The following is an 18,038-nucleotide window of genomic DNA, read 5'->3' as shown; positions in this document are numbered from 1 at the left end:
TCCTTCAAATAGTTTGAGCAGAATAAAAAACCATACAAAATTCAGCTTTAGTATGCAGCATTCCAAAGAGTGAAATTTTACTTTGGGCTTCAAGAATGAAAACACACAGACATGACAGGGTTAATTTCAAGTACCATTTTAAAAAACAACACAAGGTCAATAACCACCCATCAATCTAAGGTAAGTATGCTGGTATGGATGTAGAAGAAACAAACACCATGTCTTCCTGTTGACAGCCATCATTCTTTATTTCATATGTACACACAATATATATATATATCTTTAAAATATATTTTATCTAATACTTAACCTTTCAGAAAGAAAACAAAATGATGGAAACAGTACAAATATGTACATACTGTGCGCATGTGCAATGCATTCTTATAAATGTACACGTTTTCTAAGCATACAAACCATTCTCACAAACACGATGAATTAGCTTGAAGAGAAAGTAGTCATCAGTATACTTTATTCCCCTCTTGTAGGAGAACTAGGGGCTTCTAAATCTCTTCAAAGAGGTTCAGCTGTAGAAAACTGCCATAGGTACTGCTTTCACATGGCATGTGATGACCACATTTCCAGGACCAGGACCATTTTCCAGGATCTACAGTATGATGCAGTGAGCTTGGCTTACATGAGCCACAGTCCAGGAAACGTGGCCATCACACAGACTGCATTTCACGGAACATACACACAGCCATGTGAAACAGTCTGAGGCCACCTGCTCATGGTGCAGATTTCTATGCAGAAAATCTGCATTAAAAACAGCATGAGAAGTGTGATACAAACGGCACATAAATCTGCACTATTTATCGTGGATTTTGTGCAGTACTCAGTGTATTTTAACAACCACATTGAAGTCTATGGGGAAACCACATTACATCAGCCACGGATCCGCACATACAACTGATTGGCTGCGGATTTTGAAAGCCAAACCACAGGTCAATTTCTGCGCGTACAAAATATGCAAAGTCTACATGAGATTTGGCAGATCTCATTCACGTTGCTGGTACTGGTGTGGATTTCCTGAACGGAGAAACAGCATGTAATCCGCATCGCGTGTAGTTACCCAAAAGGAGGATTTCAGACTATAAAAAGCAGACGTGACTGGAATGATTTCTTATATAGTCAGATGTCCGAGTAGAACTGTTTACTCTCCTTCTTAAACCAGTACAGAACGAGCCATAAAAATATCCAACAATCTCTCGAAAAATTCCAAAGTGCTTGTATTCCATACTACACGCAAATGTGTTCTTGCAGTATCCCTTTATATGAATCATTCCTCCTCGTCCGAGTACAGCAAGTCTTCAGCACAGACTGAAGGGCCAGAAGTTTTCCAAGTCAACGCCATCTGGTCTCAGCAGACAAGATATTTACCTAAAATATTACCACAGACAACTTAGTAATAAAGGAAAATATCTCTCAAAATGCAAACCAACACACAATTAACCCATTAGCCCCTTACCACTGCATGCAATTATAGCCTTTATGACACAGGGTTTTCCATCCTCGCCTTTAGAAGCCATAACCTTTTCACTTTGCTGTCAACATAGCCATATGTGGACAGAAAGAGTTGTGGGGTACATATCAGTGTAATGGTTTGTTTTGTTTTTTTAAAAGGTGGGGGACAGAAGAAATGGAAAAAAATAACATATTCAGATATTTTTTTTTGCATTTACATTATTCCACTATGCGGAAGAATGAGAACATCATGGCACTCACAGATTGCTCTTAACATGGTTGTCCGAGTGTCTAAGGCTACACATATCCGTTAAGGAGATCCGGCGAAAAAATGCCAGCTGTTGGCTGGACTAAAAACCGTTCTTGTTAGAGTTAAATTTAAAGGGGTTGATAATTAAAGGGTGTTTCAGAGCGGACAGATTTAATTTGAGACATAATGTTTTTATTTTCCCGTTGACAGAGCAGTGCTGGGACTTGTTTTAATTGGTAGCATATTGGGGTACATATTTCTTTTTGATCACTTTTTATTGTTTTCTGGAAGGTAGAATAAACCCACACCACAAAAAACAAAAATGCAATTCTGGTATATTTTTTAAATTTAATTATTTACAGCATTCATTGTGTGGGGGCTTAAATAACATTATAATCGTGTCGTTACTGACACAATGATACAAATTATGTGTACTTATTATTCTTTTTTACCAGTTTGTTAAAGTTAGTGATTTCTTATATTTTTTTTTTATTTAACTTAGTTTTAAAACATTTAGCTTTTTTTCCCATTACTTTTCTTAGTCCCTCTAGGGGATTTGCTTTAGCCTGAAAGCTTAATATAATATTCTGCAATAGTTTTGTACTGCAAGGGATGGAGTGGATTTGCAGGGACTTGATGAAAAGTGATAGAGGGAGCCTCATCTCTCTGTGTAACCCCTGAAATGCCACTGTGGCATCTAAGGAGTAAAAACAACTGAGATTGGAGTTATCACTCTTCCCGGCTGCTGCAGCAATAGCCCTGACTGTATATTAAAAGAAACACCCGCTGTGGATGGCATAAGCACAGCTCCTGAGCCCCCACCACCCACGTGATGTAGCTGTATGTCGAGATGAAGAAGATTACTCAAACTCAACATACAGTTATGGCATACTGCAAGAGAAGATTAGTGAACATCCTCCAATATAAACAAATTAAGTCGTTTGTGGTCACCAAATTAGCCACTGTGTACCAAAATGCAATCTGCTAGCCTTCGTGATTTAAATCACTTCAGCAAGTGGCATTTATCATGTAAATCCATCAGTGGTGGTCATGCTTGCACACTATAGGAAAAGGTTTCGGCCTCTCTGGTGGCTGGGACCATGGGAGCTCACATAGGATAGTACTTATTCCTGTAGTGCGCAAGCACGGCCACTGCTGCTGGATTGCAGTGTGGTCGTAACCATGGAAACTAGCAGTGTATAATGTGATAGAAAAAATAAATCCAGCCAGCAAAGGAGGCAATATGGGTAATAACAATACCATTAGTAAGTGGCTTGTATTAACTTTCTCTACATAATAAATGCTATTTGCTGAAGTGAGACAACTCCTTAAGAAAATTGCGTAAAAGACATTAAAAGGGGTATATAAATTTAGTTTGGCTCACCACTTCCATCTGGTCTCCTTGCATTTTGTAAACTCACATAACCCAGTTCTTCATGCTCCTATTTTTAAAATGTGAGCAATGTTTAACAAACTGGTAAAAATCTACAGTGTAAGGCTACTTTCACACCTGCGTTTAGGTGCGGATCCGTCTGGCATCTGCACAGACGGATCCGCACCTATAATGCAAACGCTTAGATCCGTTCAGAACGGATCCGTTTGCATTACCATGAACAAAAAATAAAATAAAAAAATTATAATTTTTTTTTTGTTCATAATAGCGCAAACGGATCCGTTTTGACTTTACATTGAAAGTCAATGGGGGACGGATCCGTTTGAAAATTGAGCCATACTGTGTCAACTTCAAACGGATCAGTCCCCATAGACTTACATTGTAAGTCTGGACGGATCCGTTTGGCTCCGCACGGCCAGGCGGACACGAAAACGCTGCAAGCAGCGTTCGGGTGTCCGCCTGCTGAGCGGAGTGGAGGACAAACGGTGCCAGACTGATGCATTCTGAGCGGATCCGCATCCACTCAGAATGCATTAGGGCTGGACGGATCCGTTCAGGGCCGCTTGTGAGAGCCTTCAAACGGAACTCACAAGCGGAGCCCCGAACGCAAGTGTGAAAGTAGCTTAAGACCTTAATGAAAAAGACCGTATCCGTATTCTGTTCTGCAAACCGTGAATCTGCAAAATATGGATACCTTCTATGTACACTAGGCATTTTTCTCACTCCCATTAATATAAATGGCTTTTCACATCCACAATATTTGTTCTATAATTTGCCAAATGGCCACATGGATCCACAAAAAAAATACAGATGAGTGCATGGCCCAATTGAAACGAATGGGTCCTTGTGCTAATCAGCAAAAAACGAGATTTTTGTGAACTCACCTTGTAAAATCTCTTTCTCGCTTTATTCATTGGGGGACACAGGACCATGGGTATAGCTTGCTGCTGCCACTAGGAGGAGACACTAGGCTGAAAGCTGTTTGCTCCTCCCCTGCAGGCTATACCCCCTCCAGCCTGGAGAGAGCATATCAGTTTGTGCTTCAGCAGTAGGAGAAACATACCGAAACAAAACAAAACAGGAAGACCACAGTCCAACCAAACAACCGAACCTGACCTCAGTCCCAACCGGTAACTTGGACCACTGGTCTCAGTAGAAACCAACAACAATGGGTGGGTGCTGTGTCCCCCAATGAATAAAGCGAGAAAGAGATTTTACAAGGTGAGTTCACAAAAATCTCGTTTTCTCGCTCATATCATTGGGGGACACAGGACCATGGGACGTCCTAAAGCAGTCCCCAGGGTGGGAAAACCGCTGACTCCACCTCCACAGTCGAGCCACTACACTGCGGCCTGTAAGATCCTACGGCCAAGAGCAGCATCCGCCGATGCGAACGAATGCACCTTGTAGAACTTGGTGAAGGTGTGCAACGAAGACCAAGTCGCTGCCTTACACAATTGAGACGCCGAAGCGTGGTGAAAGTGTGCCCAAGAAGCCCCGACCGCCCTGGTCGAGTGAGCCGTGACGCCAGGCGGAGGAACCCTGCCTTTGGAGCGGTAGGCCTCGTGAATGGCCGATCTAATCCACCGAGCAATCGCCACCTTGGATGCCGCCAAACCCTTCCGAGGACCCTCCGGAACTAGGAACAGAGAGTCCGCTCGCCGAAAGGAGGCGATCGCGGCCAGGTAGATCCGTAAGGCCCGCACTACATCCAGACGATGAAGCGCCACTTCCCTAGGATGAGAAGGTTTAGGGCAAAGCGAGGGGAGGACAATGTCCTCATTGACATGGAACGCCGACACCACCTTCGGCAGAAACGACGGCACCGTCCGGAGTACCACCTTATCCTGATGGAACACCAAGAAAGGCTCCTTGCACGACAGTGCCGCCAGTTCCGACACCCGACGGATGGACGTAATGGCAACCAGGAATGCGACCTTCCACGACAACATGCGGAGGGAGACTTCCCGCAGGGGTTCAAACGGCTCGGACTGAAGTGCCACCAGCACCAAATTCAGATCTCAGGAATGTAACGGTGGCCGATATGGAACCGCGGTGTGCGCAACACCCTGCATGAAGGTCTTGACGGGCCCCAGCACCGCCAGCGTACGCTGGAAAAATATGGAAAGGGCCGAAACCTGCCCTTTCAGCGAACTTAGGGACAGACCCAGCTCCAAACCCGCTTGAAGAAAGGCCAACACCGTAGGGAGGGAAAACCTCCTGGAGGGGAGGTCCCTGTCCTCACAGAATTTCAAGAACGACCTCCACGTACGATAGTAGATTCTCGCAGAGGAGGGCTTCCGAGCCCTAATCATCGTTCGAACGACCGCATCCGAGAAACCCCTGTTCTTCAGCAGGAAGGTTTCAATAGCCACGCCGTCAAACGCAGCGTATGTAAACCCTGGTGGAAGACTGGGCCCTGTGAGAGCAGGTCGGGCCTGAGTGGAAGAGGCCACGGCGCGTCGCCCAGGAGCAGAACGAGCTCCGAGTACCAAGCTCGGCGCGGCCAGTCTGGGGCAATCAGGAGCGTTTGAACACCCTCCATCCTGATTCTGCGAAGAATCCGCGGTAGGAGCGGCAGCGGCGGGAATACATACAGAAAACTGAAGACGCCCCACGGCGCCACGAGTGCGTCCACGTCGTAGGCCATCGGATCCCTTGCGCGAGACAGGAAGCACGGGAGTTTGTGATTCAACCGAGATGCCATTAGGTCCACTTCCGGGCGACCCCACCGGAGGCAAAGGTCCTCGAACACCTCCGGGTGGAGAGCCCACTCCCCCGAGTCCACCGTCGTTCGGCTGAGGAAATCCGCCGTCCAATTGTCCACGCCCGGGATGAAGACCGCCGAGACCATCGGGACATGGGCTTCCGCCCACTGCAGAATCCTCGCGGCCTCGTCCATCACCGGTCCGCTGCGCGTCCCCCCCTGGTGATTGATGTAGGCGACCGCTGTGGCGTTGTCCGACTGTATCCTGACCGGACGGCCCCGCAAATCGGTGGTCCAATGGCAAAGGGAGAGGTAGATGGCCCGGAGCTCCAGGATATTGATGGGTAGTCTGGACTCCGACAGAGACCAGACACCTTGGGCTGTCCGAGTACCGAAGACCCCTCCCCAACCGCGGAGGCTGGCGTCGGTCGTAATCACCGTCCATGACACCGGCAGGAACGACTTCCCTGACGACAGGTTGTCCGGAATCATCCACCAGGCGAGAGCCTCGCGAACGGGCTGAGGCAGCGAGATCCTGAGGTCCAGTGAATCCCGGGACTTGTCCCAGGAGAACAGGATGAGCCGCTGAAAATCCCTGGTGTGGAACTGGGCGAACGGTACCGCCTCGAATGAGGCCACCATCAGCCCCAGAACTCGCATGCAGTTGCGAATCGATACCTTGCGATGCCGGTTGAGCAGAACCACTGCATTCCGAATGCTCAATCTCTTGTCCAGAGGGAGACGGACCACGGCGGCCTCGGAATCCAACGTCATACCCAGGAACCTGATCCGAGTGGTCGGAAACAGGCATGACTTCCTTCGGTTGAGAATCCAGCCGAAGCGAGTGAGCGTGCTCATCGTAATCCGAAGGCTGTCTGCGCATTGCGGCGCTGACGGGGCTTTGACTAAGATGTCGTCCAGGTATGGGAGAAGGGTAATGCCCCTGGACCGCAGAATCCCCAGAAGGGGTGCCAGAACCTTCGTGAACACCCGCGGGGCCGTCGCCAGACCGAATGGCAGCGCGACGAATTGGAAGTGATCCGACTGGATGGCAAATCGGAGGAAACGTTGGTGCATGGTAGCAATAGGTATGTGGAGATAGGCATCTTGTACGTCCAAAGACGCCATGTGCTCCCCCTGCACCAACGAGGCTACAACGGAACGAAGGGATTCCATTCTGAACCTCTGAACCCGTAGATAGCGATTCAGAAGTTTGAGGTCCAGCACCGGTCTCACATCGCCCTCCTTCTTGGGGACCACAAACAGGTTGGAATAAAAACCTGTGAACCGCTCTTCTGGAGGTACCGGAGAAATAACCCCCCGCAGAAGTAAGGACTGGACGGCGTTCAAGAAAGCCGCGGCCCGGACGGGATCCCTGGGAGGCTGGGAAGGGAAGAAACGGTTGGGGGGAAGGGACCTGAATTCTATTTTGTAGCCCGAGGAAACTACCTCGAGCGCCCATGCGTCCGGAATGTGGGCGTGCCAAATGTCCTGGAACAGGAGAAGACGCCCCCCCACCTGAGAAGGTGGGGACAAACCTTCATGCGGAAGGCTGCTTACCTGGCGCTGTGCGAGGTTGCTGGGCACGTGGACGCCAAGCCTGCTGGGGCTTAAAGGATGGGCCCTTCCGCCGATCCTGGTTGGGTGGTCCCGCCGCGGAGGTGGGGACTGAACGGGTGCCCGAGAAACGGCGAAAGGACTGGAAGCGTGAGGACGCAGGTCTGGACTGAAAAGGCCGCTTCGCTTTGGGTTGGGGCAGATGGGTGCTTTTGCCACCCGTAGCTTCTGAGATTATGACATCCAGTTTCGGCCCGAAAAGCCGAGCCCCAGAAAACGGAAGCTTTAGGAGAGAGCGTTTAGAGGAAGAATCAGCCTTCCAGGCCTTGAGCCATAACTCCCTGCGTACCGAGGTGGTGAGAGCTGAGGCACGAGCGACCATCGATCCAGCATCCAGTGCCGCTTCACAGATATATTTTCCCGCATGTGAAATTTGGAGCGCAGACAACTCGAGCTCAGCAGGCGGGAGGTTGGACAAAATGTCCTGGCTTAACCGGATGGACCACTCCGAAACCGCCTTGGCTACCCAGGCGGACGCGAAAATCGGACGCAGCGCCGAACCGCTCGCCGTAAAGATTGACTTGGAGAGCGACTCTACGCGACGGTCCACCGGGTCCTGGAGTGACGAACCATCCGCTACCGGAATGGTCGTAGATTTTGCCAGTCGAGCCACCGGCGGATCCACCTTCGGCGGGGAGGACCACAGTTCCACTGCCTCGCGTGGAAAGGGGTAGAGAAGGTCCAGGCGCTTTGGGATAGCAAAACGCAAACCTGGCTGGTCCCAAGCCTTGTTAACCACAATAGAAAAATCCTCGTGCAACGGGAAAGCCTTAGGAGTCTGTTTCGCACGCAGAAACGACACCCCTTGTTGGCTAGTGGAGGGAAGATCCTCCTGAACCCGGAAGGTGTCCCTTATTGCCGAAATCAGGCTATCCACCATGGAAGCAATCTGAGAAGAGTGCTCCAGATCCATATCCGCATCGGAATCCCCGAGCTCACCCTCTGACAGTGCGTCGCCTAGCAGGGAGGACGCCTGTGACTGGGATCCAGGAGCAGGGGGGGATGCAGAGGCGTCAGAGGAGGAACGGTTACCTGCTCTGGGGCGCTTACTAGGAGGTCTGCCTCTGGTTTGCGTGCAATGCGGTTGCGCGGATTGCACCGGTGGCGATTTATCTACCAAACGACCCAACAGAGAAAGGGTGGAATGGGAAACCTTAGAGAGGTCCTCCACTGCCCGAGACAGGGACCTTGCCCAGTCTGGTTCCCCCTGAACAGGGCGATCTAAGGCTTCTGTGGGCTGCAGTGTTCTAGGGGGATTGCTCTGCGCAGGCTTCTGACAAGCCGAGCACAGTGAGAGTGACTGGCCCCGAGGGAATTTGGCTGAACACACTGAGCAGGCATAGTGAGTGGTCACACAGGTTGCCTGAGGGGGGTCAGTGGCCGGGTCAGACATGGTTTGATATCCTGCTGAACGGGGTATCTATCTCCTACCAGAGTGGAGCGGGAGCCAAGGTCCTGTGTCCACCACGCTGCGCTGGGAGGAAGAGGAAGTTTCAGCAGGGCGGGAGAATAAGCCACGCCCCCTGACAGCCCGGGAGCGGCAGGATAACGAAGAAGGCCGCAAGCGCCGCCCACCCCTGTGCACGTGACCGCAGCCGCGGCCAGCGTGCCTAAAGTCCCCGATAACATGGCTGCCCAGAAGGGGCCGCTTCGCTGCAGCAGAGGGGAAGAACCCGACACCGCCGTGCGGCCGCGAAGGTCCCGGCGCGCCGCGAATAGCGCATCTGCCCTGCGCAGTGCCGTCTGCGACCGCACGGAAAGACGCTGCCGTGCGCTATGCAGCGGCGAAGAACGGAGGGAGACGGAGCGGATAGGTCCGCGAAGGTGCCGGCGGAACGCACAGGGTGCGGGGGCGCGGGCGGGCGGCCGCTCAGGGGCACTGGTGCCGTGCAGTACGGCATGCTGTTATACCGCGAGTGGGGGCCTGGGATGAGTCACTTACCTATCTTCATCTGTAGACTTCACCCTCAGTTGTAACACCAGCAGGACCACCCTACGACCGCTGGCACCAGGCAACAGGGGTCCGGGCAGAAGAGGGCTGAAGAAAGGGTAGTCCTGTAGCTGGGGGGAAGCAGGGGAGCGAGGCTGCCCTGGTCCGCTTTTTCTTCTTGGGGCGGCAAGGCGGTGAACGAGGTACACCGGCCCGCCTCCCGGGGATGCAGGGACGCAAGCGACCCTGGACCCCCCATCCGGATTCTGGAAAAATAAAAAATAAAATAATCAAAGTGCCACCCTGCAAAGCAGGGAGGTCTGCCTCCTACGACACTAAGCTAAAAACTGATATGCTCTCTCCAGGCTGGAGGGGGTATAGCCTGCAGGGGAGGAGCAAACAGCTTTCAGCCTAGTGTCGCCTCCTAGTGGCAGCAGCAAGCTATACCCATGGTCCTGTGTCCCCCAATGATATGAGCGAGAAATGTGGATAGCACACAGACAAAACATTTTTTGTGTGCATGAGGCCCAAGGGAAGCAGTGAGGAGATACCCATACCAACTAAAACAAATCCATCACATTGCTCAGAGTGAAGATGAAAGCAACAACTTCTAATTTTATCATAAATTTTAAAGGCATGAGAAATGGCCACACCAGTGACTTGGAAGCCAGCACATGTTGGTCCACTGCTAGTTATAATAACGTATAACACTCCAGGGAGCATATGACTTTTTTTTTTTTTGTAGGCCAGATAGAGTTCAACTTTCTACACATTCCATTACACAGAACAGCATTTGTGCAATATAGTCAATAATAGTTTGCAAAACCTCATGATAAAAGGTCATAAATAAAAACCAGTAAAAAGCACAAAATTGTGGAAAAAACAAATGCTATTATCGTTACCTGCTGCAAATCTCTTCTTGACTAGTGACATCCTATACCCGGATCCAACAAGCTCTATGTCCACTCCAGACAATGTGTGACCCTCACATGTAAACTGTGCAGCAGCTGGAGAGTGGGTACTGCAATTGCGAAGTGGCTGCCAACGTGCATACAACTTTCCGTGACCTGTAATAAATGATCAAATCTCAAACTCCTGTGCAAAACCCAAATACATTACACAAAAGAACTTGTGTACTTTATTGGGTTATCCCATGAATAATGTAAAAAGAAAATGAAAATCAGATATTATATGATATTGTACATCTCTTGCTAACAAAGCTAGAACCAGCCCTGTACCTCACATGGTACCAGAGACCTCCAAATTTATTGTCCTCCTAGCTGGCTGCTCAGGGTGTGCCATTTCTCAGGGAACGTGTCCTTTCTCCTGCAGCTGGTGGCAGTTGAAGGATGGAACTGAGCATGTGCTTCCATATCAGTGAACTGGACAAAGAATTTTGAAAAAGAGCAAACAGCAGGTGGCGCTATACAGATGGATTTCAGTGAATAACTCAGTGGCTATAGTACATTTTTAATTACATGCAATTACAAATGTATTGTATTGTATTTTGAAAAACACATTTTTTGTGGAACAACTTCTTTAAGATTCTGAGGTAGCCATTTTTAGACTACATTCTAAACCCAAAGTTGATCATGTTCATTGCATACTGGAAAAGCTAAGGAAAAACATGCCACAATTTTTATTCCATTTAATGGGTGTTCTACGACTTTACCTTCTCTTTCCTTTCCAGGTGATGTATTGGGTATTTGCCACAACAATCTTCTCTCTGAGCTGGATAAAAAAAATTTATATATTTTTTAAAATAATAATGTATAACCCTCCAGGGAGCATATGACCTTTTTTTTACTTTTAGGCCAGATAGAGTTTAACTTTCTACACATTCCATTACACAAAAAAGCATTTCTGTGCAATATAGTCAATACCAGTTTGCAAAACCTCATGATAAAAAGGTCATAAATAAAAAGCAGTAAAAAGCAAATGCTATTATCGTTACCTGCTGGCTTTTTATTTATTTTTTTACACTTATTTTGAAGAGTACCTGACCTTTCAAGAAACTGCATTAATCAACAGTACAGTGTGTACAAGAGGAACAACATTATTGCCGCCCACTATATAACTTGTATCCAGCATTTTTTGCCGTTTTCCTCTGTACACATTGAACATATAGTTTGTATATCTTTCAGACACGGTGGTTGGAGACTAACCGCCACCCACTGCACACAAAGTAGAGTAGAAGTGGCTTCCTTTACTCATTCAGAAGTATGACCCAGGATCATGAAGGACATTACAGAGAGGTACTTACCTGTATTGGTTGTGAATTTAGCACTTGAGCTGAGATATACAGTTGATATAAAAAGTCTACACAAAGTCTACACACCCCTGTTAAAATGTCAGGTTTCTTTGATGTAAAAAATATGAGACAAAGATACATAATTTCAGAACTTTTTCCACCTTTAATGAGACCTATAAACTGAACAACTCAATTGAAAAACAAACTGAAATCTTTTGGATAGAGGGAAGAAAAAAATATAAAAATAAAATAATATGGTTGCATAAGTGTGCACACCCTTAAACTAATACTTTGTTGAAGCACCTTTTGATTTTATTACAGCACTCAGTCTTTTGGCGTATGAGTCTATCAGCATGGCACATTTTGACTTGGCAAGATTTGCCCACTTTTCTTTGCAAAAACACTCCAAATCTGTCAGATTGTGAGGACATCTCCTGTGCACAGCACTCTTCAGATCACCCCACAGATTTTCAATCGGATTCAGGTCTGGGCCATTCCAAAACTTTAATCTTCTTCTGGTGAAGCCGTTCCTTTGTTGATTTGGATGTATGCTTTGGGTCATTGTCATGCTGAAAGATGAAGTTCCTCTTCCTGTTCAGCTTTCTAGCAGAAGCCTGAAGGTTTGGTGCCAATATTGACTGGTATTTGGAACTGTTCATAATTCCCTCTAGCTTAACTAAAGCCCCAGTTACAGCTGAAGAAAAACAGCCCCAAAGCGTGATGCTGCCACCACCATGCTTCACTGTGGGTATGGTGTTCTTTTGGTGATGTGCAGTGTTGTTTTTGCGCCAAACATATCTTTTGGAACTATGGCCAAAAAGTTCAACCTTGTTTTCATCAGACCATAACTTTTCCCACATGCTTTTGGGAGACTTCAGATGTGTTTTTGCAAAATGTAGCCTGGCTTGGATGTTTTTCTTCGTAAGAAAAGGCTTTCGTCTTGCCACTCTACCCCAAAGCCCAGACATATGAAGAATATGTGAGATTGTTGTCACGTGTACCACACCGCCAGTACTTGCCAGATATTCCTGCAGCTTCTTTAATGTTGCTGTAGGCCTCTTGGTAGCCTCCCAGACCAGTTTTCTTCTCGTCTTTTCATAAATTTTGGAGGGACGTCCAGTTCTTGGTAATGTCGCTGTTGTGCTATAGGTTTTCCACTTGATGTCTTCACTGTGTTCCACGGTATATCTAATGCCTTGGAAATTCTTTTGTACCCTTCTCCTGACTGATACCTTTTAACAATGAGATCCCTCTGATGCTTTGGAAGCTCTTTGTGGACCATGGCTTTTGCTGTGGGATGCGACTAAGAAAATTTCAGGAAAGACCAACTAAAGCAGCTGAACTTTATTTGCAGTTAATCTGAGGCACTTTAACCTCTTACGGACACAGGGCGTACCTGTACGCCCTGTGTAGTTCCGATCACCGCCGTGCGGCGGGCAGTGAACGGAACAAGGTGCCTGCTTAAATTATTAAGCAGGCAGCTTGGTACAATGCCCAGGGGGGTACTGTGACCCCCCCGTGTCGGCGATCACAGCAAACCGCAGGCCAATTCAGACCTGCGGTTTGCTGCGTTTCCGGGTTATTCGGGTCTCTGGTGTCCCGATAACCCGGAATAGGTCCTGCCATCCTGAGAGGTGGCGGTCACGCCACCTCTCAGGATCACTTCTGATTGGCTGGCTAGGCAGGTGCAGCGGCAAATTTGAATTGCCGGAGCTAGTCTCCCCGCTCATACATGTTCGTGGAGCGGAGAGAGAGAGGAGCTCCGGCTCCTGTGTAAGTTTTTTGTGCCATCAGGCACAAGTCAGCATATTTCGGTGAGGTAGGGAGAGGCAGATTAGGCTGGGATAGTGAGGGAGAGTTAGGGAAAAAAAAATAAGTTTTTTTAATTGTGTTGTAGCATTCGGATCCGGTGTCTGGGGTCCACAGCACTCAGCTGTATGACCTAGACCCCCCAGGGGTGCTGCAGCTTGCCCCCCCCCCCCCGCAGCTTGCCCCCCCCAACCCCACACACAAATTTTTTGGGGTGCAAGTGTTTTTTTGTTTTTTTTGCATGCGCTGATTGAGAGGCACTCTTAGCCCACCCCACCGCTGATCAGCGCGTTTGAATATTTATTTTTTTTTACACTTTTTCGGATTTTAAATTTTTTTCATTTTTCTTATTTTTTTTGAGACGCCGCCAGGCGTAGCAAGGGGACCGCCATGCCAGCGACCCTGTGGCCCACACTAGTACGAGCAGCTCTGGGGCTCGTACTAATTTCACCCCCGCGGTGATCCTGCCTATGACCACCTGTACAAAATCACATACAACCACATATGGGGAGTTTCTGCAAACTACAGAATCAGGGCAATAAATATTGAGTTTTGTTTGGCTGTTAACCCTTGCTTTGTTACTATAATTTTTTTTTTAATTAAAATGGAGAATTTGCCCCCAAAAAATAAAATTCTTAAATTTAATCTCCATTTGCCAATAACTCTTGTGGAAAACCTAAAGGGTTAACAAAGTTAGTAAAATCAGTTTTGAATACCTTGAGGGGTGTAGTTTCTTAGATGGGGTCACTTTTATGGAGTTTCTACTCTAGGGGTGCTTCAAATGGGACATGGTGTAAATAAACCAGTCCAGCAAAATCTGCCTTCCAAAAACCACATGGTGCTCCTTTCCCTCTATGCCCTACCGTGTGGCCGTACAGTAGTTTACAACCACATATGGGGTGTTTCTGCAAACTACAGAATCAGGGCAATAAATATTGAGTTTTGTTTGGCTGTTAACCCTTGCTTTGTTACTGGGAAAAATTTAAAATGTGCAAAAAAATAAATATTTTAAATTCTGAAATGTTATCTCCATTTGCCATTAACTCTTGTGGAACACCTAAAGGGTTAACAACGTTTGTAAAATCAGTTTTAAATACCTTGAAGGGTGTAGTTTCTAGAATGGGGTCATTATTGGGTGGTTTCTATTATGTAAGCCTCACAAAGTGACTTCAGACCTGAACTGGTCCTTAAAAAGTGGGTTTTTGAACATTTCAGAAAAATTTCAAGATTTGCTTCTAAACTTCTAAGCCTTGTAACATCCCCAAAAAATAAAGTGGCAAGCACAAAATGATCCAAACATGAAGTAGACATATGGGGAATGTAAAGTAATAACTATTTTTGGAGGTATTACTATGTATTATAGAAGTTGAGAAATTGAAACTTGGAAATTTGCTAAGGTTTCCAAATTTTTGGTATTTTTTTTTTTATAAATAACAATGCATTTTTTTTTTACTTCATTTTACCAGTGTCATGAAGTACAACATGTGCCGAAAAAACTATCTCAGAATGGCTTGGATAAGTCGAAGCGTTTTAACCCCTTAGGGACACAGCCTTATTTCACCTTAAGGACCAGGCCATTTTTTGCAAATCTGACCAGTGTCACTTTAAGTGCTGATAACTTTAAAACGCTTTGACTTATCCAGGCCATACCAAATTTACCCAAAATTTAGAAAAATTTGCAAATTTCTAAGTTTCAGTTTCTCTACTTCTGTAATACATAGTCATACCCCCAAAACATTGTGATGACTTTACATTCCCCGTATGTCTACTTCATGTTTGAATTATTTTGGGAATTATATTTTATTTTGTGGGGCTGTTACAAGGCTTAGAAGCAAATCTTGAAAAGTTTTCCGAAATTTACAAAAACCCAATTTTTAGGGACCACTACAGGTCTGAAGTCACTTTGCAAGGCTTACATAATAGAAACCACCCAAAAATGACCCCATTCTAGAAACTACACCCCTCAAGGTATTCAAAACTGATTTTACAAACTTCGTTAACCCTTTAGGTGTTGCACAAGAGTTATTGGCAAATGGGGATGACATTTTTTTTGCCTAATTTTCCATTTTAACCCATTTTTTTCCACTAAAAAAGCAAGGGTTAACAGCCAAACAAGACTATCTTTATTGCCCTGACTCTGCAGTTTACAGAAACACCCCATATGTGGCCGTAAACTACTGTATGGCCACACAGCGGGGCGTAGCGTGAAAGGTGCGCCGTTTGGTTTTTGGAAGGCAGATTTTGCTGGACTGGTTTATTTACACCATGTCCCATTTGAAGCCCCCCTGATGCACCCCTAAAGTAGAAACTCCATAAAAGTGACCCCATCTAAGAAACTACACCTCTCAAGGTATTCAAAACTGATTTTACAAACTTTGTTAACCCCTTAGGTGTTGCACAAGATTTAATGGAAAATAGAGATACAATTTCAAAATTTAACTTTTTTGGCAGATTTTCCATTTTAATATTTTTTTTTCCCAGTTACAAAGCAAGGGTTAACAGCCAAACAAAACTCATTATTTATAGCCCTGATTCTGTAGTTTACAGAAACACCCCATATGTGGTCGTAAACTGCTGTACGGGCACACAAGGAAAAGAATGCCATACGGTTTTTGGAAGGCAGATTTTGCTGGACTGTTTTTTTTTGACACCATGTCCCATTTGAAGCCCCCCTGATGCACCCCTAGAGTAGAAACTATGGGATAGGATGCCAGTTTTGTTGGTACTAGTTTAGGGCACATATGATTTTTGGTTATTTACAACATTCATCTGACAGGTTAGATCATGTGGTAATTTTATAGAGCAGGTTGTCACGGACGCGGTGATACCTAATATGTATACAATTTTTATTTATGTAAGTTTTACACAATGATTTCATTTTTGAAACAAAAAATAAATAAATCATGTTTTAGTGTTTCCATAGTCCAAGAGCCATATTTTTTTCAGTTTTTGGGCGATTATCTTGGGTAGGGTATGATTTTTGCGGAAAGAGATGACGGTTTGATTGTTACAATTTTGGCGTACATGCGACTTTTTTGATCACTTTTATTACCTTTTTTGGGAAGCAAGGTGGGCAAAATTTTAATTTCATCATAGTTTTTTTATTTTTATGGCGTTCACCGTTCGGGTAAAGTAACATGACCGTTTTATAGATCAGGTCGTTTCGGACGCTGCGATACCAAACATGTGTAGGGAATTTTTTTTTTTTTTTCATTTTTAATCAGTGATAAATGTGTTTTTTGATTTTTACCTTTTTTTCACATTTTTTTTGACCCAGACCCACTTGGTTCTTGAAGATCCAGTGGGTCTGATGTCTGTATAATACAGTACAGTACACTAGTGTTTTGTACTGTATTTTACTTATACTTTGTCTGAACAGATCTATGCCTTTAGCACAGATCTGTTCAGGACCATGGACAGCAGGATGCCTGAGAAGCGTCCTGTTGCCATGGGAACCTTCTCAGTCTGCTCAGTTGTGGCCACAACTGCGCAGACTGGGAAAGGTAAGGAGGGGAGCTCTCTCCCTCTGTCACCGCATCCTGTCCGAGGGCTGCAAAGGCACAGCAGCCCCCCGATGGGAGAGGGAGCCCCCTCTTACTGTTATCCTTTTCCATACCGCGGTCCGTACGGAGCGCAGTATGGAAAGGGTTAAACGGCTGACATTGCATCACAGATGTCAGCCGTTTATACCAGGGGCCACCAACGATTATTCAAAGGGCGGCGGGCGGGGGATCGCGATCCCGCCTTCCGCACCGCCCGCAACCCCCGCCCCCCCTGCACCCCGCCGACATGAAATCATTCAGATCATTCAGGGGTGCAGGGACCGCGGGGATCAGAAACTGCAGAAAGGGACCCCCCCCCCCCCCCCCCCCCGCGCATTTAGCCGAGGTGCCTGCTCGGCTAAATGCAGGCACCTTGTTCCGATCACCGCCGGCCGGTACCAGGACAACATGCCGTACCGGTACGTCATGTGTCCTAAAGAGGTTAAAGTTATCGCCACATAAAGTGACACTGGTCAGATTTGCAAAAAATGGCCTGGTCCTTAACAGTCGCGAGATTTCCTGTGAACGCGAGCACACAGGATCGGAAGGTAAGCGAGTGGATCTCCAGCCTGCCAGCGGCGATCGTTCGCTGGCAGGCTGGAGATGCGATTTTTTTAACCCTTAACAGGTATATTAGACGCTGTTTTGATAACAGCGTCTAATATACCTGGTCCTCTGGTGGTCCCTTTTGTTTGGATCGACCACCAGAGGACACAGGTAGCTGTGTAAAGTAGCACCAACCACCACTACACTACACTACACCCCCCCCCCGTCACTTATTAACCCCTTATGAACCCCTGATCACCCCATATAGACTCCCTGATCACCCCCTGTAAGGCTCCATTCAAACGTCCGTATGATTTTTACGGATCCACGGATAGGATCCGCAAAACACATACGGACGTCTGAATGGAGCCTTACAGGGGGGTGATCAATGACAGGGGGGTGATCACCCCGTCATTGATCATCCCCTTGTAAGGCTCCATTCAGACGTCCGTATGTGTTTTGCGGATCCACGGATAGGATCCGCAAAACACATACGGACGTCTGAATGGAGCCTTACAGGGGGGTGATCAAT

At 46.8% G+C, this 18,038-nt stretch overlaps 1 protein-coding gene across 1 annotated transcript in view; it reads right to left on the bottom strand.

The window, feature by feature from the left end:
• Nucleotides 1-223: 223 nt before the first annotated feature.
• Nucleotides 224-18,038, bottom strand: part of LOC122920516 (F-BAR domain only protein 1-like) — a 150,773-nt gene continuing 132,958 nt past the window's right edge. The window contains exons 26-28 of the mRNA XM_044270087.1: nt 11,031-11,089; nt 10,261-10,425; nt 224-1,377 (exon numbers count right to left, since the gene is read on the bottom strand). Coding sequence (XP_044126022.1) covers nt 1,358-1,377; nt 10,261-10,425; nt 11,031-11,089 — 244 coding nt within the window. The 3' untranslated portion in view covers nt 224-1,357. The remainder of the gene's footprint in view (nt 1,378-10,260; nt 10,426-11,030; nt 11,090-18,038) is intronic.

This window comes from Bufo gargarizans, chromosome 1, assembly GCF_014858855.1.
Source record: "Bufo gargarizans isolate SCDJY-AF-19 chromosome 1, ASM1485885v1, whole genome shotgun sequence".
In the NCBI taxonomy this organism is placed as follows: Eukaryota; Metazoa; Chordata; class Amphibia; order Anura; family Bufonidae; genus Bufo; species Bufo gargarizans.
This window is presented reverse-complemented; position numbering and strand designations above follow the sequence as displayed.